Genomic DNA, 19,419 nt, shown 5'->3' on the forward strand with positions numbered 1-19,419 from the left:
ATGCATAGTATTATGCATTTGGTTGCAAGTTTAAGGATCTCTGGCTGAAGGATATGTGTATGCTGACACGTTCTACATGCAGGCGTCCCAATCAGACGTGCACCTTTGATCTTTCTTCCAAATTACTTTGTGTATAGTATGATGATTCAGTTATCAGCAGGTGTTAAGATCTGAAAATATTGTCGGTTGAGACATGCATATATATAAAAAAAAATCTGTCCAAGTTAATACACAAAGAACCTTTTGATAAAGCTAATCTGGTTTGCTACTTCACCTAAATAGCCAATTACTCCCTCCCCCAACAACTAAACAGAGTGACGTTGGTGGATACCTGCACAAAATTTTCTAAACCTTTGGAGACTTTATCGTTGCTATTACCCTTAGCATATATGTTTCAGAAAACAGACAAACTCATTTGTCATTTCCACCACCACACCGTAAATCTATCTATTTTGCAGGACCTTCTTTTTATTCTACAGATGGAGTTTAGATGTCAAATACTGCAACTTAACTGAATTTACGCTGATCACCTCATATATCAATTTTTGGAATTGCTAGTCATGGTGCGGTGTTTTCCAGTACTCTTTCCACCCACACAAGAAAAAAAAACATCACATTTCCCCCAAAATACTACTCCAGTACAAATATCCACTCTTTGATTGCCGAAAGGAGGGTGGCTCTAGCAGTGTAGAAACAAAAGAGAATCTTTGTGCTGCCTAGCTAGCGAGTACTAGCTAGGAGCGGCCGACCATACTCTGCGTCCCAATCCGAAGTTCTCATGACGTCCTGCCTTGGCTGCCTCTCCTGGAGCGCCTTCTTCTCGTTGCATCATCCATCCGTCCCGTTAGTATATCTAGAGCTACCTCATACATGAGTCATGACCACTACGTTGTCGTCTTGGCACGTTGCTTTTCCCTGCCAGGATGCACCTAGCTAGAGTAAGACAAGCATAACTAGTCCATATGTGACCTAAAAGAGACAACATCTATTTTGTTGTCCATACATTTATCATTATACTTCTGAATCTATCTTGCGGTCATATATTACACATTGGCTTCGTAACTGGTCGTTACTTCAATGGACAATGGGTGAAGGAGCAAGAGTTTTTATGGTGGCGTGTATGCAAACGGAGTGTGGCTGGTCCAAGAAATGCATACTCACGATGGGTAACAGTGTAATCTGTGTTTTGAAGCACCCGAGTAAAGTAGTAGTCGGTCATAAACCGTTCAAATTGGGATGAGAGATGAAAATTACAGTTGGGATACTGAGTTTCCCTTGTTTTATAGTTGAGGCATCAAAACTAAATTTAGCAATAGCCACTTCACCGATCGACCATCTTTTCAGCGTATGATGCCAAAAGAGATACGGTAGCAATATACTGAAGCTCACCCCGTAAAGTGCTTACAAATCTTTCTCTGCACAGGAAAGCAAGCAAAACTTAGAACAAAGCTAATGCCAACACTAGCATTACAACTTCTTATTAATTTGCTAACCGAAAGTTAGTCTGCACTGTTCTTTTCAAAACATATTATCATGTTTCGGATGAAACAATGAGTATTATTGTTAGGTTAGTCCTCCCTATCGATTCACAGAAGGAAAAAGAAAGTTCAGTTTAATTATCCTAAAAAGCTTCTATATATAGCATAGTCATGTTTTTTCTTTCTTTTTGGGGCCCGGCAAAGGTAAAATGTCATTGTTAAGTCATGCACATACTCTCCTTTATTTCTTCTTTCGGGGGGGACTCATGCAGAACAGCATGTATTGAGGATTCGTGTGACCCAACTAACTGACTGTTCATGAACTTGGCGACCTTACACAGCATCCCCCAAATCTGACTAATTTGCCCTTGGTTCTGGGGAGAAGGCGTCGTAGGTCAGGTTTTATTCAGACCAAAGTACATATACTTCTAGAAGGAGAAATGCACTTACATATACGGAGTATGTATATAAGACCACATGTCGGCCAGCGAAAAAGGGTGAAAAGAACAGAAACACATCGAGATACGGAGAGCCATGCAAGATAGCCGTGGTTTACACGGTTCCTAGCTAATAAAAAGCACACCTCGTTACTCCATTAGCGTCAATTCCGTTACACGGTGGCTGTCATAAAAGAGACGTTAATATCAGCGTCAGCTCCAAAGGCGAGATCTCGCTTTTATTTTAGGTACGTAATAACTAGAACACATGATGCAGCCTTACCTCCGGGAAACACATGCAAGCTGATCAGTAATTTCAGGGTGGATGGAGCCAAGAAGAAGCTCAGGACATGCAGGACGTTAATAGAGCACGTAGAACGAAAATGTGCACGCTATCTTCCTTTTCGCAGGACAATTTAAGTCCCAGATGCGCCGGGTCGATCAGAGAGTGGAAAAAAGATGGCATGATTCGTCTAACTGAAGACTGGTTTATGGTCGTACTGATTGTGTTGATTGCACAACGTATGTACTGTTGAGTGAGTCCCACTTGAACTTGTCAATCTCGAATTGTTTGTTGGCTCACCGGCTACCAGAGGGCTGATTGCTAGTACATCTGTACATGTCCGGGAACTGATCGAGAGCAGATATACCAATACTAGTACTAACCTCACAGTGGATTGATTAGTGCGCAGTATCATGTCAACAGACAGTCTCATACTTATTCGTGCAGCCTTCGTCCCATAACATGAGACACGCACGCATCACTAGATTGTCAATTTAGCTAACTAAATATAAATTAAATAATTAAAGGATTATATCATTAGAAAGTTATTTTGATAACGAGCCTGATGGTGTAATTTTTATTAAAAAACATACATATTTAATTAATCAAATGCAGGGCATGCGTGCGTGCCAGGACGGAGGGAGTAGGTCAATAAACGAGAGAATTTCGTCGCTTATACAGCGCTCCCGTCACTCGCTTGTCCAAGCAAGTCACTTCCTCCTACATGTAGCCTTAGTTCCATTCGGCAGTCTCTCAGCCGTCCGATCGATTCAAAGCCCCCACTCCCCGGATCACACGACACCCCACCGTTGGCCTACTTTTACCCGGTCCTCTTGGAATCGCCCGAGACTTCTCACACCGAATCCCACCCACCGTCCCCGCTGCCGGACACCCGATCCCAGCATATACGTCGAACTCTGCTCGTCTCAACTCCTCAGCTTAACCCCCCGCAACGACAAGCAAAAGGACGACTGCTGCCGCGCAAGGCGAAGCGAAGCGAAACAGAGCCAAGAGCAGAGTAAACAGGGGAACCAGAACCAGGGGCATGCGTATGCAGAGGACAGCGGCGGGAGGAGCAGAGTAACCAGGGGCATGTGGACGCCGTCGCGGGGTTCGGGGAGCGGGCGGAGAAGCGGCGGGCTCCGGCGGATAATCGACTACCTCGCGGACGACCACACCGAGGCGTCCGACAATGAGTCCTTCATCACGGCGCACAGCGACGAGTTCCTTGGAGCGCCCGCCGTGCCCGGCGTCGGCGTGGGCGGCTCAATGCTGCCGGCGTTCCTCGCGGACCAGTGCGACCTGGTGGAGGTGATGCTGGAGCTGGACGAGGAGTCCATGGTGGTGCGCAGCGTCACGCCCACGGCCGGCGCGCTCTACGGGCCCACGGCGTTGGGGGGGACGAGCACGCCGGGCAGCGGCCGCAGCCTCAGCCTGAGCCGGTCCTCGTCCACGTCGTCAAGGATACGGAAGAAGTTCGCGTGGCTCCGGTCGCCGTCTCCGGCTCCGGCGCCAGCGCCGCCCGAGCTGCAGCGGGAGGCGGCCATGGCGGCCCGCGAGCGGCGCCGCGTCCAGGCGGCCCGGCTGAACCGGTCCAGGTCCGGCGCCAAGCGCGCGCTCAAGGGGCTCCGCTTCATCAGCCGCACGACCACGGGCGGCGGAGGCTCCGCCGAGGCCACCGCGCTCTGGGCTGCCGTCGAGGCGCGCTTCGACGCGCTCGCCTCCCACGACGGCCTCCTCGCCCGCGACGACTTCGGCGAGTGCATCGGTACGCGCTGTCTTCATGGCGATCGATATCAAATCGACTTTGTCTCATCGCAATTCACAATTCAAAATCGATGGTGAGCTGATGGTTGGTTCCAGGGATGGCGGACTCGAAGGAGTTCGCGGGGGGAATCTTCGACGCGCTGGCGCGGCGGCGGCGGCAGAACCTGGAGCGGGTCACCAAGGAGGAGCTGCACGACTTCTGGCTCCAAATCTCCGACCAGAGCTTCGACGCGCGCCTCCAAATCTTCTTCGACATGTACGTACTAGCAATCATCAATCAATCATATCACCTCGATCATCTCATCTCCTCCTACTCCTGGATGGAGTAGTCGATCCACCCCTTCTGTTCTTCCCAACTACTACCACCGGTGCAGGTTCTCCATGCGTTTCTTGCCGAAATCGGCCTCTCACGTTCTTGCCCAAAACAAATTTCAGGGTGGACACCAACGTGGACGGGAGGATCACGAGGGAGGAAGTGCAGGAAGTGAGTACGGAAGTCTCGATTCACGAAACGAATCTGTTTGTTTAATCGTTTAAACCACAGAACGGTAACATTTTTGGAAGTTTCGGTCCAGTTTTGATACTCACCGTAACTATCACCACGCAGTAACATAGAGTACTGTACTGCTTTTTTTACCCGTGCTGTCATGTCATTTGCTTACCATCAGTAATTAAGTTGTTTTACAAGCGCGGCCGGGGGTTAATTACGGTTTGTTTGGTTCCGGCCGACACAGCTGATCGTCCTGAGCGCGTCGGCGAACAAGCTGGCGAAGCTCAAGGAGCAGGCGGAGGAGTACGCGCTGCTCATCATGGAGGAGCTCGACCCGGAGGATCTGGGCTACATCGAGGTATATACGCACGCACGACCGTATATACACAGATGATTGTTTCTGCCGTCCGTACCGTACGTATTTGCAGCAGTGGAGTATAAGTATTTCCACGTATTGTACGGCACCGTGCAGCTGTGGCAGCTGGAGGCGCTGCTCCTGCAGCGGGACGCGTACATGAGCTACAGCCGGCCGCTCAGCAGCGGCAGCGGCAGCTTGGCCCAGTGGAGCCAGAACATCCCCAGCGGCGCCGGCGGCTCACAGCAGCATCCATCCCTTCAGCCGCCACCGCCCGCAGGAGGAAGCCGAAGCAGCGGCATTAGCCACGGGCGGCTGTGGACGATCCTCCGTCGAGCGGCGTCGCGAGCGCGGGTGGCGGCGGAGGAGAAGTGGCGGCGGGCGTGGGTGGTGGCGCTGTGGGCGGCGGCCATGGCGGCTCTGTTCGCGTGGAAGTTCGCCGAGTACCGGCGGTCGGTGGCGTTCCGGGTGATGGGCTACTGCCTGCCGACGGCCAAGGGCGCCGCCGAGACGCTCAAGCTCAACATGGCGCTCGTGCTGCTCCCCGTCTGCCGCATCACGCTCACCTGGCTCCGCTCCTCCTGGGCCAGATTCTTCGTCCCCTTCGACGACAGCATCACCTTCCACAAGGTAGTAAAAAACCCAATGCACAATTGGGTTACTGTACGTTTTTATCTTTTCCCCATTCATTCACCTCACCAGCGAGAGGTTCGGCCGTTAGACGGTCGCCGTCAGTGGCGACCGGAGAGGCACCAGTACAGAAGATCCCTGTGCTCCACGCACTGTTGACTTGCAGTCAAAATTCCTGGTCGCGTAAGAGTCGCCGGACCGACAGGCTTACCTCTGCCAGGTGGGCCAGCCTTGGCAGAGGTAAAACAAACAAGTGGGCTAGGCTAACCCCACCTTCGTTCTTCTTTGCCATGGCAGATGATAGCGGCGGCGATCGCGATGGGGATCTGCCTGCACGCGGGGAACCATCTGGCGTGCGACTTCCCGCGGCTGATCGCGTCGAGCCCGGGGGAGTACCGGCTGGTGCTGGCGGCCTTCTTCGGGGAGGAGAAGCCCACCTACAGGCGCCTGCTGTCGGGGGTGGTCGGGGTCACGGGGGTCGTCATGGTGCTGCTCATGGCCGTCTCCTTCACCCTGGCCGCGAGCCCGCTCCGGACCTCGTCGTCCTCCGCACGCGGCCGCCGCCCGCTGCCGTTCCCGCTGGGGCACCTCTCCGGGTTCAACGCCTTCTGGTACTCCCACCACCTGCTCGTCGTCGTCTACCTCCTCCTCCTCGTCCACGGCTGGTTCATGTTCCTCGTCCCCAACTGGTACCAGAGGACGGTAATATACTTTTAACTAACTCCTCCATCACGGATAGTTTGCCGTCATAATGCCTGGGGAATTTTAAAAATGGGTTTGGCATTTGCGTGTAAGAGTTTATTACTGTATTGTTGAGCTGCTAACCGGGGAGGGGCATTAAGCACTGGGTAGGTCAAGATGGATGGCACTAGTGGTATTGGGCTGGGGAGCACACACAGTGACACAAACGCACGAGACAGCAGCAGGCAAGCATGTCCGGTTGGTGGTGTGTTCTCGTCAGACCCCCCCCCCCCCCCCCCCCCCCCCCAAGACCCAAGGCATATCCGCGCGCCATTAACGCGCTGGTCAATTCTGGTCACGTTCCCGTCGAGCACGGGCACACCTGCACAGGAGGACGAACCAACGGCCGTCTCGATGCGCATATACTCCGTATCTGCTTAGCTAATTGCCTAATTGGGACCCGAAGTGGTGCAACTGCCAAGGCCTAAATTCGCTGTGATCTTGAATACGGATAATGTGCTGGGCATCAATGAGAGAGAGTTCAATGAACCAGAGCATAGGTCATAGGATGGTGCTAGAAGATTCGGGAGCCCGTTGAGGCCTGCAGAGATAGTTAGGGGGTTAATCTTTTGTTAATGGCCTTCGTTTGTAGGTGGGTGTAGTGGCAGCGGTTGCTTTGCACAAAGAGATGCTACTAAAAATAGTACTGCTTGATGTGTCGAAATCACTATGCGTACGACACTTCCGTGTCCGAACTTGGTACGACACAACGATGGATGGTTGTAGCCAGCCCGGCTGATGCGATGGATGGCTAGTACTATTGTCGTATGAAAATCGTACGCATGATGTCGTACGTGTAGCAGTGTTCTGCTTTGCTACCTGAATAGCTTCGTTGAAGTATCTAACATGATTATAATGTTAGTCAATGATTCTGCTTTAGCCTTTGAGACTGCAATGTTTTTTTTTTTTTTAAAAAGATAAAGCCTTAATAATTTGGATTGGTGCTCCTTTGCTACCTGAATTTCAGTTTATCTGAATCATGTGCATTAATACATGCATGCTGGTTATGGTGCCCAATCATAGGGGGCTAAAGGGGTCACGGATGTCGCGTTTAGAAATCACTTTCATTTCCATGAGCTAATCTGGATTAGTTTATGAGGGAGGGAACGATGGGTTGCTAATCTACTATTGACATGCACAAGAATAGCTCAGTCTTTGCACTCACCTTTCTCTACATCTACCATTCTGTGACCCCATCTATATGGCAACCAACATTTCACGACCTTACTTGAACAGGATCTGTTCTATAGGATCGTACCGCTACATCCTTTTACCAAAAAGGCAACCAACATTTCATTGCAACACAACAAATCGGGCTTGTCTCGTTTGAAACACTGTATGCAGAGAAACAAAACAGCTCGAGTACGCAAAATTTCATGAATATAAGAGTTCAGTGACTTGCTTTCTACTGTTGGGTCGTTTGCAACTTTCAGTTTATTCAGTATGGAGTTTAAACAGTCTTCAGTTGATCCAAGTAATATACCTGGTGCTAACGAAGTGGTACCTCTGGTGATTTGCAGACGTGGATGTACATCGCTGTGCCGTTTGTCCTCCACGTCGGCGAACGGACGTTACGCGCCTTCCGGTCGAAGGCTTACGCAGTTAAAATTCTAAAGGTAATTAACTGGACATCTGAAAGCTTTTTATTTTATTTTATTTGAATGAAAAGGAACTGGGCATCTGAAAGTTGGGAGTGTGCTAGTTCGGGTTGGTGATCCGTTCGCACCTTGCAATCTTACCCATGTACTAATTAAGTTTGGCGACCAGTTTGCGCCTTGCAATCTTAAAACGTGTGCCGGTTCGGTTTGGTGATCCGTTTGCAACTTGTAAACTAGTTTGGACATGTCAGGATTCAGAATGGTTTGAGCACATTGTCATCTGGATGGTAGGTCAGATGAGCGCCAGGATATTGAACATATGATGCCTGACTGCGTCTCTGTCTACTTTAAGAAGTCCCCATCACTGTTTAATCACTTGGGATCAAATAACATTGGTTTCACATGTCAGGTCCGAACAGAGAAAATGACTGAAACAGAAATAAGACTACATAATTAATGACATCCATTATCACATTGTTTAATTGTCTGAAGTGAAGAAATTAAGCGAAAACATGTTAATGTTCTTACTGAATTTCATACACTCAGGTGTGCCTTCTACCGGGGAATGTGTTGACCATTACAATGTCAAAACCCTATGGATTCAGATACAGAAGTGGACAGTATATTTTCCTTCAGTGTCCAACAATTTCTCCATTTGAATGGTTTGGCATCTACTCATTCCATCAGCCTTGTTCCTAGATTCTACTTTGATGTGCTCCGAGTAATCACTGGCATTTGTACTGTGTTACCCCTTTGCTTCAGGCACCCTTTCTCCATCACTTCAGCTCCTGGAGACGACTACATCAGTGTTCATATCCAAACCAGGGGGGATTGGACACAAGAGCTCAAGCGCATTTTTGTCGAGAACTACTTCTCCCCATCCGTGCCTAGAAGATCTTCATTTGGAGAGCTAGGCGGAGCTGAACAGAAGAGGTTGTTGCATCTCCTTGCCATCCTCTGTTAGTTCGCTTTGTGCTTGCCTGAAGGATATGAAACTGAGCTATGCCTCATTCTGCTGACAGTCCTCCGAGGTTGCTTGTCGACGGCCCTTATGGTGCACCAGCGCAGGATTTCAGGAACTATGATGTTCTGCTTCTCGTCGGCCTAGGAATTGGTGCAACACCTTTCATAAGCATTCTAAGAGATCTGCTAAACAACATAAAGCTGGCTGATGAGCTGATGGTAAGATGTGTTTGATCAGTAGCTGATTGCATTGGAGCTTTCTGCAGGATTGCATTGCCTAACTGTGCCTCTGGTTTGAATCTTCTAGGATCTGGCAATGGAGACTAGCAGGTCTGACGACAGCACCAACACCTTCAGCGTGTCTACAACAAGCAGCAACAAGAAGAGAGCATACCGGACGAGCCGCGCACACTTCTACTGGGTTACAAGGGAGCCTGGATCATTCGAATGGTTCAAGGGGGTGATGGATGAGGTTGCTGAAATGGACAAGAAGGTGATGTCTCTGCTCCTTCCGTTCTGCTGCTCTTCTTGAGATGTACATATATACTGATGATGCTTGATGTTGTTCTCATGGTTGCAACCAGGGTGTCATAGAGTTGCACAACTACCTGACGAGTGTATACGAGGAGCGTGATGCAAGGACGACCCTGCTCTCAATGGTGCAAGCACTGAACCATGCTAAGCATGGTGTGGACATAGTATCAGGCACCAGGGTAAACACTTCTATGATAAATTCATAGTGAACAAAATTGATTATTTTTGTATATTGAAGTCGTGTAGCCACAATTGGATAAGAACCCGAGCTGTTCAGATCATAAGAGTAGAAAATCAGTTGCAGAAGTTGACTGAAAAATTAATGAGTTATGTACTATTGACAGGTCAGAACACATTTTGCAAGGCCTAACTGGAAGGAAGAATTCACAAGAATCGCTTCAAAGCACCCTAGTTCTACAGTTGGTAATATTCTGCTCAAATATGTTGATCTTTTTCCCTTAAGAAATAGCAAATAGTAGTGATCAATTGTATCATTACGATGATATTTTTTCTATCATGCAGGGGTCTTTTACTGTGGGAAACCCACACTGGCCAAAGAACTGAAGAAACTATCACTTGACATGAGCCACAGAACAACGACTCGGTTCCATTTCCACAAGGAGTACTTCTGATGGAATACAGAACCCCCCCTGATAGCCATAGCATAGTATTAGATATTAATGAAAGACTCAGCTTTTTTTGGAAGATAACTGTCCGCCTTCACCATTTGTAAATGTACATAGGTCAGTTAGATGCATTTTTATTAACAAAATGAGAAGGCAGAAAATTCAGTTAGATATACATGTATAGCTTATACCGACTCATCAAACAATCAAATATTAAGCATACAAGACACCGAGGCCACCAATCTGGAGAATGTATCCAGTACATGATCCAAACCAATGTCAATTCTTGGAATTGCTAAGTAATCCTACATGGATCTTCACCTTTGTTTTCGCAGATATTATGAAAAGGTGCCTCGTATACAATGATTGCATAATCCAATGTACACCACTGTACAAGCATACTACTAAGTACTATTGGAGTAGTAGTATTTGTTAAAGTAACTACTATGCTGGATTGTGGGTAATACCATATTATCAGCATCAGAGCTGCTAAGATCAAGATTAATAGTTGAAAGCACATGTAATGAAAAAAACTATATTTGAAAGCACTTAATGTAGCCTACACTTCAATAAATGTTGTTTTCTACAACAAACTGGAAGAACTACTTCTGATAATTCATAGTCAAAATAAAGTATGCCTCAATTCATGATGTACATCAGTACATAGCATCCATATACAAAAGACCCAAAATAAATCAAGTCCTCGATAGCCCTATACCAAGGTCAGCACATGAAGCAAGACTTCAGTCTTCAGATAGTACTTACACCTATGTTAAGGAGCTTAATCCACCAGAGAACAGAAAATCTAGGTTTCTTCCCCATAACAGATGAAATAGGTCGCACGAAGAGCATCCTGCGCAGAAATTCTCTGCAGAATAAAGGTACTGAAGTATTAGATTTCCTGAAGACATACAATTAAGTAATAATAGTATCTGATGTAAGAAGTAGGTCGATTGATTCTCCTAGTCATAGTTTACAAAATGACATGAAAAATATAAAAATTGCCCCTTCATATGGAATCTCAAACAAGTTGTATTACACTGGGAAATTGATTTCTTTTAAAAGGAAGTATGGTGCTTAAACATGGAACCTTTAGTGTTTTATGTATGTGCTTTCGATGAATGTAATGGCCCAATTCAAATACTCCCTCCGACGGGTATTACTTGTCTCAAATTTGCCCAAATACGGATGTATCTATGTGCAAAAAGCGTCTAGATAATGTAATATTTCGACAAGTAATTCCGACCAGAGTGAGTACTTAAAGAGTGTCCAAAGAAAATATAGATATCTGGTTCACATCCAATTTTTACAACGGTCTTGTTTAGTTCCAGTACTGCAAACTTTGAATAGAATCTACTTTTCACAAGTCAGGCCAACTTATACTACCTCAACGATATACCAACCAATCAACCAAAATAGAAGAACAAAGGAAATTTCCCATTGCACCAAATTAAAAAAAATAGTTAAGAGTCATTAATCTAATTTCCATTTCACAATTTAGTTCGCTAGCTTTGGGTAGCATTTACAAAGTCTTCGAGCAAGGACATTTGCAAGGTTCAACAGCTAGTTCTCTTTTTTTACATAGAAGGTAGACTTAAGTTTTAAATGGTAATAAGTGACCACAAATTGACTCTCGAGTCTCAATAACAAAATCCTTTAGAGTTCTAGCATAGTGATAAGAAAGGACAGCATACCTGAGAAGGATTAAGTATCAACATGCGATCAATTAATTCCACAGCATGGCAGTCAAAGCTGGAGAAGAAAGTAAATTTCTGCATTATATTAAAAAGAAGTAACTGCCAGCAATAAGAACGATAAGCAATAGCATGTTGATTACTTCTTAAGTATATCCCGCAGGCGTCTCTTAGTCGGCGTTGTAGGATGAATAGTCTTGTACAATGGTAGCTTGGATGCTCCTGGCCAGTTTTCTTCATTTGGGTATCCACAGAGTTCAAATATTTTTGATAGCTGCTCTTGCTAGAGTAACAACAAACAACCTTTGTCAAGGTTCTATATGGAAACTTTAAAAAGGAACAACAAATTGACCATTGTAAATATTACCAGGAAGTAATAAACCAAGGACAACAAAAATGTTGGGTGCGTTTAGGAGGAGAGGAAAGTTATAGGAACCAAGAACCATAATGCAAAAGAATTAAAAGCAGTATTAGTAACATGCCAGTCCACTGGGAGGGACAACGAAATATTTGGTGTTCTAGTGTCTAGGAGGGGATAAGGTTATATGAACCAAAAGCTATATGCAAACAAATTAACACCAATGTTAGTAACATGTCATTCCACTAGGAGGAAATGTAAAAAACAACACGGAATCACTGGGGGGAAAATAGAAAAAAGATGCATTAGTTGGGCAACTGACGAAATTTAAGAAAAAACTTGCAAGTAAAGGGATGGTAAATAAATACAGACCATTAATATCGCATATATTATATAACATAGGTCCAAACAAAAGTATGTAATTCATTTTAAGTATCAATAGTACAAAGTAATTAACCGATCATACCCCAAATAAACAGGAAAACAATAATAAGAAGGAAAAAATGAGCATCATAATACCTCAGTTCTGCCTGGGAATAATGGTTTCCTAAGTAAAAATTCTGCAAATATGCAGCCAACAGACCAAATATCCACACCTTCAGCGTAATTTGTGGCACCTAGAAGCAACTCTGGGGGTCTATGAGCAATTCGTAAAATCAAGCAATTTGAAGTGATCCCATTTGCCCACATCATCAAATCATGGAGGTGGAAAAATACAATGATATTATAAGTCTCTAAAGAAGAGGTTGGACAAAAGAATACACAACAAGTATTTTCCATGATTCTTTATTCAACTTACCGGTACCATAGAGTGATCACATGGTTTGTAAAACTTCCATCTCTAGTAAATGGTCTTGCAAGGCCAAAATCAGCGATCTTTAACAGCTTATCACCACTTATTAGAAGATTAGCTCCTATGTTTCACAAAAAAACAAAAATCTGAGGGCAGAACCAAAATTGATGAAAGAGATGAAGTAAATTTAAAAAGCAAAAAGAGGAAACCTTTGATATCACGATGAAGTACATTGTTCACATGGCAGTAGTGCAATCCTTTTAGAAGCTGCTCCATATAAACCTAAAGAAAAGTATATTCGATAAAAATGAATAGACTATTCTTAAGAAGTGCACCAACAACTCGTGTGCTGCTTGGAGGAGTTAGCTTCTTCCAAAGGACTGGTGGAGAGCATCATCTTATATTTAGATCTTAATTGATGTAGCAACCTGACAGGCTTGGTTGAGAGGAACTGCAATCTCATATATCCTCAGTAAGTATGTTAGAGTACCTTGACTTGAGATGGGATACTATGGTGCAAGACTTTCTTCATATCATGGTCCATGTATTCAAAAACCATGTATATATCCCCCCTGTACATGTGATCATCTGCATATGTTTAGCATAGGTCAACCGATGGTTTTATTAGTTACAAAAGGCAACAGTGCAAGACAATTGTAATTAAATAAGACAAAAATGTATCAGCATGTGCCATGTCATTGAAGTATAAGAAACAGAGCATAAGCCGACAAACCTGACCCTCCTGTTACATGCGCAGAACCTGAAAAACATTTAAACGTTATTGAGAAGTGTAGTTTTGTTACTCTTGGATATCTAGAAATGACTAGATGAACATTTGTTACCAGGAGAAACTACGATCTCTTTCAATCTGATGATGTTGTCATGATCCAGCTTTTTTAATAGTTTAATCTCACGCAAGATTTGGCGTGGAAACTGCAGAGGTAGTGAACAGTTTAGTGGTGTACAAATATGCATAAAAGAGTGGATTGCTCATCATAAAAGAGTGGCATAAGCTTTCTGGAGATCGCAAGGCTTACCCCTTCTTTGCCATCATCCAATTTGATTTTCTTAAGTGCTGCTCTTTCCCCAGTTATAATATCCACAGCCTCAAATACCTCGCTGAGATTTGTAGGGAAAGGACAATAATTACCACTTAGGCATTTAGAACAGACAGCAAATAAATGTAGAAGTAAAATATGTTGCTATCTTGGAGTGTTCAGAAGGAAAGTAGAAGATAGTGGAAACAAATACTGATTCTACAAGACCGCATCTTTACAAACTTGACACCAAAAAGTTTGCATCTGCATCCACCTTACGATGTATTGCACTGACAATTTGAGCACAGCTTAACTTTACAAATTGCACAACATTGATTTATCAATTGATTGCAAAACAGCACCTTGCAAACATACTCGAATTCAGTATAAATGTTTGAAATACTTTCCTGTTCCATGAAATTAGGTACTTCCAGAGTGGATGCGATCATGCAGGAGCAGGACAAACATTGAAATCACTATTGTGGTATTACTAAAAAAACGAGCACTTCAATAATCATCTTCCTTGTGGCCAAAAGGAAGCGCATCCGACCACGATTCAGCAGAAGAAAGATAAACAGCCAAGTAGAGACAGAAAATAAACCATATTCCCTCCGATCGGAGGGAGTACTATTTTTGCATAATCAAGATTTTTGCCCAGTGAAGTGGAAGCGGTTCTTTTTTTGTACAGTCCAAAAGCTATATCGGGTTCTTTCTTCCACAGAAATGGGGTGTCAAGGAAAAGCATTCCAACCCTCCATCAAAATTTAATGTTTTGCAAGCATTGGCTGAGCAAAGGCTCTCGACCACAGTGTTCTCGACTTAATTTCACATGCACCTAATGTGTTCCAGCCTACTGAGAATTGGATTTTGGAAACCTACTTTCTACAGCCTCATCGAGACAACCTGCTTTGTACGGACACATGCTTAGTTTGGAAAATTAATAAATTATGCTGCAATGTGCAAAAGATGCAAGGTGAATAGGTGATGTAGTTGACAGAAGTTGATTTGTATGAAATGGTGAGGCTTTCGGTAAAAAATAATAGTTTTGACATGGAAATAACTAAGGGCTTTATGAATCCTTCTTAGCACCCCACCTATCGAAACCTAAGATAATTTATGAGCTGAAATGGATTACTACATCTAACCAGGAGAGACCCAATCCTAATTGCCTAAAAAACATAGTACTCCCTCCAGCCGGAATTACTTGTCGTTGATTCAGTACAAAGTAATTCCGGCCGGAGGGAGTAGCAAACTAGTCAAGCAACGATTGACATAAAAATCGTGCATTGACCAAAGTGGGTGATAAGAATATGAACTGGCGAGTAGCACTCCACCACCGACCATCACGGCAATACCACCACAAGTCGATTCCAGTGTGCATATAGCGATTCACACGAAATAGGGCAGCAGGCGACAGAAAGATCTTGCTCACCCGTAAGTGCCCTCCCCAATCTTGCGGATGCGCTTGAAGCAGTCGACGGTGCGGGCGCCGGCGGGGGCGTACTCGGCCAGGTTGAGTGCGCCCAGCGGCGCCTCCTCGCCGGTCATGGCAGGTCGATTTCGGCAGAGGCAGCGCGGCGGCGTGGCGAGATTAGTAGTTGCTCAGCGCTTCGCTTCGGCAATCGGCTGGGCAGCGACGGCACGATTGCAAGGCAGCGGAACCCGAGGAAGGAATGAAAAACGGACAGAAATAAGTCGCTTATTTCTCTCGTTGTGGGCTTAGGGCTTAGGCTGCCGCCGGCACGCCGTCCACAAGGTCGGCCTATTTGCATGGGCTCGATATGTGGGCTTGATCGAATGCTCAGCAGACCAGCCGGCCCGTTTAATTGGAATGTGTTCCGTACTGCCATATACTCAGACGCGCACTTATTTCGAGGTCGAATTTTGACCAAGAATTAGACAAATATAATATGTCGATTATCTATACCAATATATTAAACCTTGGAGTTGGCGGTGATGGTACGGTCGCCGTCGTAGGTTAATTTCGTTAAAATTACAACCAATATGCCACTCTCCGTTTTTTTTTCCTCCAGTTTTTTTCACGATTTCTCCTGCTCCGTCTTAAAACCGACGCCACCACACCCGCATGCCGACCTCAATGGCGCCATGAGTTGTCTACATAGAAAATAAAAATAAATAGTTTGGATTTTGTTGACCCGTAGCAACGCGCGGGCACACACCTGCTAGTATGTTATAAATTTATGTTGTTGAAAACCTTTTTCAAATAATTCCAATGATACAATTTTTGTAGCACGTAACCCTCAAATCATTGATCTAATTGTTTGTCAAAATAGTGTCAGGTTATAGAAACAGCGAAAACCAGTCCCATAAGGCATTGTCCGGTTAATCCTGCCCCGACCAGGATTGAGAGGGAATGATGGGATTGCAAATTAATTTTCTTCTAATCTCTCACAATCCTTGTCAATACCTGCAGGGATATCTATAACCGAACGAGCCCAAAAAGAGAATTATAAAGGAGGTTAGATTTTCGATTCCATTGATCGAAAAATGGATTGTGAGAAGCGTTTTTCTTTTTGACTATACCTTTTATTTTTCAATCTTTTAAATTTTGCTTTATCAACTTTTAATTTCAACTTTGGCTTTTATCAACTTTAATTTTCAACATTTGCTTGTATCAACTTTTCATTTTAACTTTGCTTGTTAAGAAATAATATAAAAGGCAAAACTCACCTCCCGACATTGACTCGACGACAAGCGGTGGCAGCCTACCGATGACGCACGATTCGATCTGCGCCGTGCTCCCGGTGGCAACCAATAACCGGCTGGGATGAGCCACGGCGGGGGTGCGTGGGGGCGAGCGTGATGGTGGGCCCGTCAAATCTGACCAAAGAAGGATGCAGAAGTCTTAATCTGACCAAAGGAGGACGCAGCGGCCCAGATTTAGGCCATAGGGAGGCGTGGTGGCACGGATCTAGCCTCGCTCTGGAAGCATGCCCCCCCCCCCCCCCCACCCCCCATCAGGGGAGGGGCACGTCAGCGGTGCGAGGAGAGGAGTGGGGGTGGGTGATGCGGTTTGAGGAAAGTGCGGCCACGTGAGTGGTAAGGCATATAAAAAGGCTCTTGAGTACACATCTCAGGAGGGGGCACATGCGAATCCCGCTGAACGAAGGAAGCACCCCCAAACACATGCGCGCGCGCACACAAAGCCTCACCGTGCACAAGTGACCTTTACCGTCTTGAGGGCAATGACAGTCGCCGTAGATGGAAAATATGCAGTCCAACCAAGGACTGCCGAGTTAAAAAACTACAAGGTGGGGCACACAGAGGAGGTTAAGACGAGAGCTAGCAACTCCACCGTTAGAGCTTCAGCCGAGTTCCCGCTTAGACAGACTCATGCACATAAGAAAAGCAAGAAAGCACTTCACAGGTCGCAGAAGCAAAAGAAACTCTCGAGCAAAGAAAACACAAGGAAAGACAGTACTCCCTCCGTTTCATAATTATTGTCGAAATCTTACATGTATCTAGACATTTGTTTATGAATAGATACATTCATTTTTGAACAATTTTGAGACAAGAATTATGAAACGGAGGGAGTACGAGCGAGATCAACGGGGACACCGCCTCAGAATTATACCTGGGCATGGGTGGCCTGGTCCGTCCGGCCCGACGCGAAGCCCCACGTCCCGAGCCGGGCTCGGGCCTCACTTTCCAGTCCCAAGCCCGGCCCAAAAGCCCGAAAAAAGTCCGAAATAACTTAAAACGGGTATTTTTTATAGGAAAAATAGGTATAAAAATCATTTATTTATTCAAAAATAATTATTTTAATGCTTAAATGGCCTATTTTCAGGGTTTCGGGCCGGGCCAGGCTCGGGTTTCAGGTTTGACCGTCGGGCTTTTATGAAGCCCGGCCTGGCCCGGGGTTTGCCCGGGTATACTCAGAATACCCCCTGTATGGCGGTAAAAAAATGGGGTTAGTGACGGTGATCACGCCTGTCACTAGCTCTGCGCCACTGGTACTCAACTTTTAGGACTAGTTTTTTACGTTTTGCAACTTTTTAGACTAAAATGCTACCACTTCTCAAGTTGTTGGGTCAGCGGTGCAATTACCATTTCAAATAAATATGAAAAGTTGACAGGATAGAGAGAGCTTTGCCAAACCAACAGAATGATCAAGCAGTAGTATGTTTCAGGACATTTGATATTACAGGCAGTACTATATATCTGAAAAAACGTGCGCACTTCGGTTTTATATTACAGGCAAAAGCAAATCCAAAGGCATTGGTATCCTATATGATACCTTGAGATCTGCCTTCCCTTCCGAAGGATCGTCGAGGCTTCACTTCCCTAGAGCGACAAAAGAGCAAAAGGCATGTACTCCTGCAATTAATACTCATTTCGACAACGTGCTCGATCGCCAAAATCTTGCCACGTAGACATGCTGAACTACAGAAATATTCTAGTTCTCCACCCAATTGTTGTCTGATTTGATCATCCCTTAAACCTGTCTCTCTTGCAGTCTTGCTAGCTCCTCTCCCATGGAGGTTGACCATATTACTACCGTGTGTCCGTGTTATCCAGGGCTTCGCTGACTGATTAATTAGGTCACCACCAAACCACACGTCTTCCATGTACTATAAATCTCTTCCTGGCCGGATCACCAGTTAGCTCGATCCAAGACTAGAATCTAGCTAAACAGTCACTACTACAAGCTACATTAAGCAATCAGCGTGCATCTGAATTCTGAAAGCCATGGATGCCGCCGGTGCGAGCCGCGGCGAGGGCTCGGAGAGGCGCTACAAGGGCGTGCGGCTCCGGAAATGGGGCCGGTGGGTGTCGGAGATCCGCATGCCCAACAGCCGCGAGAGGATATGGCTCGGCTCCTACGAGTCCGCCGAGAAGGCCGCGCTGGCGTTCGACGCGGCCGCCGTCTGCCTCCGCGGCTCCCGCGCCGGCTCGCTCAACTTCCCGGAGTGCCCTCCGGACGTCCAGTACATCCCCGGCTCGCTGCCGACGCCTGAGCGCATCCAGGCCGTGGCCGCAAGGCACGCCAACTCTGCGTGTCCGGCTCCGGCGGCCAGGGTAGTGGCGGCGAGCAGTAATGCTGGGGCGGCGTCGCAGGAAGCGCCGGCCACGGCACGGACGAGCACGAGCGTGGATGCTACTGGATGCGACGACATGCTTGATTACTGGTCGTTCATGGACGAGTTGCCCTCGTCGATGCCAGCGTCGTCGTCGACGTCTGCGGCCAATGCCGACATCGTTATTCCGGCCATGGATGATTTCATGTACGGTTTCTCGCCACCGCCGCGGCCTGCGGGAGAGGCGGCGGAGGATGTGATCGATGACCATGGAGATGACGGTCATACATTTTTGTCTGCCCTTTGGAAGTTCTGAGGCTTTACAAGGGCGAATGACACGACGGAATTATGTCTCACCGTTGGAAGAGTTCTGATCCTGATCGAGATAGGGAATAATGCAAGGACACGAGTACAGGGACAGATTAATTGCGTGTGGTCATTTAAATATATACTCGACCATACTAATACAACATGGTACGGAGTACTATATATATAAAAAGGATATAAAAATAGCTAGAGTTATGATTTAATTGTAACTTGGAGTTACAGTACGGCTGTTTTCCAATGTGTTTTCTGCAAGGTCAGTTTTTTCTCCC

At 46.0% G+C, this 19,419-nt stretch overlaps 3 protein-coding genes across 4 annotated transcripts; 2 read left to right on the plus strand and 1 right to left on the minus strand.

The window, feature by feature from the left end:
• The first annotated feature begins 3,033 nt into the window (after positions 1-3,033).
• On the plus strand, positions 3,034-10,236 carry LOC100846836 (respiratory burst oxidase homolog protein E). Its single transcript, XM_003574532.4, has 14 exons — positions 3,034-3,966; positions 4,062-4,221; positions 4,401-4,449; positions 4,700-4,813; positions 4,928-5,440; positions 5,738-6,142; positions 7,702-7,797; positions 8,326-8,441; positions 8,542-8,712; positions 8,802-8,961; positions 9,050-9,235; positions 9,327-9,455; positions 9,621-9,699; positions 9,799-10,236. Exons 1-14 carry the CDS (start codon positions 3,291-3,293, stop codon positions 9,906-9,908), a joined length of 2,964 nt encoding a protein of 987 aa, XP_003574580.1. The 5' UTR covers positions 3,034-3,290; the 3' UTR covers positions 9,909-10,236.
• Positions 9,505-15,461, minus strand: LOC100824403 (cyclin-dependent kinase C-3). Of its 2 annotated transcripts, XM_010236892.3 has the most exons (12): positions 15,217-15,461; positions 13,785-13,866; positions 13,590-13,680; positions 13,481-13,507; positions 13,238-13,335; positions 12,957-13,029; positions 12,754-12,868; positions 12,474-12,591; positions 11,740-11,879; positions 11,597-11,654; positions 10,668-10,770; positions 9,505-9,545 (listed from the first exon to the last, which is right to left on the minus strand). In XM_010236892.3, the coding sequence occupies exons 1-11, from the start codon at positions 15,330-15,332 to the stop codon at positions 10,708-10,710; spliced, it is 981 nt and encodes a 326-aa protein (XP_010235194.1). In that variant the 5' UTR covers positions 15,333-15,461; the 3' UTR covers positions 9,505-9,545; positions 10,668-10,707. The 2 variants fall into 2 exon arrangements, with proteins under 2 accessions (XP_010235194.1, XP_003572265.1); XM_003572217.3 differs by lacking the exon at positions 9,505-9,545 and having other exon boundaries at positions 10,424-10,770; positions 15,217-15,460.
• Positions 15,462-18,494: 3,033 nt separating this feature from the next.
• LOC104584226 (ethylene-responsive transcription factor ERF017) lies at positions 18,495-19,139 on the plus strand. The gene has a single exon (XM_010238416.1). It carries the CDS (start codon positions 18,495-18,497, stop codon positions 19,137-19,139), a length of 645 nt encoding a protein of 214 aa, XP_010236718.1.
• The last annotated feature ends 280 nt before the right edge of the window (positions 19,140-19,419 follow it).

The sequence above is a fragment of the Brachypodium distachyon genome, chromosome 3, assembly GCF_000005505.3.
Source record: "Brachypodium distachyon strain Bd21 chromosome 3, Brachypodium_distachyon_v3.0, whole genome shotgun sequence".
NCBI lineage: Eukaryota > Viridiplantae > Streptophyta > Magnoliopsida > Poales > Poaceae > Brachypodium > Brachypodium distachyon.

Coding starts and splice junctions, on each gene's coding strand:
- LOC100846836 (XM_003574532.4), top strand. CDS start 3,291: ATGTGGACGCCGTCGCGGGGTTCGGGGAGCGGGCGGAGAAGCGGCGGG. Junction 8,713..8,801: donor GGCGGAGCTGAACAGAAGAG/GTTGTTGCATCT, acceptor TTCTGCTGACAG/TCCTCCGAGGTTGCTTGTCG. Junction 9,456..9,620: donor ACATAGTATCAGGCACCAGG/GTAAACACTTCT, acceptor TACTATTGACAG/GTCAGAACACATTTTGCAAG.
- LOC100824403 (XM_010236892.3), bottom strand. CDS start 15,332: ATGACCGGCGAGGAGGCGCCGCTGGGCGCACTCAACCTGGCCGAGTAC. Junction 13,867..15,216: donor ATTGGGGAGGGCACTTACGG/GTGAGCAAGATC, acceptor TACAAATCTCAG/CGAGGTATTTGAGGCTGTGG. Junction 13,336..13,480: donor GCATGTAACAGGAGGGTCAG/GTTTGTCGGCTT, acceptor AAACATATGCAG/ATGATCACATGTACAGGGGG.
- LOC104584226 (XM_010238416.1), top strand. CDS start 18,495: ATGGATGCCGCCGGTGCGAGCCGCGGCGAGGGCTCGGAGAGGCGCTAC.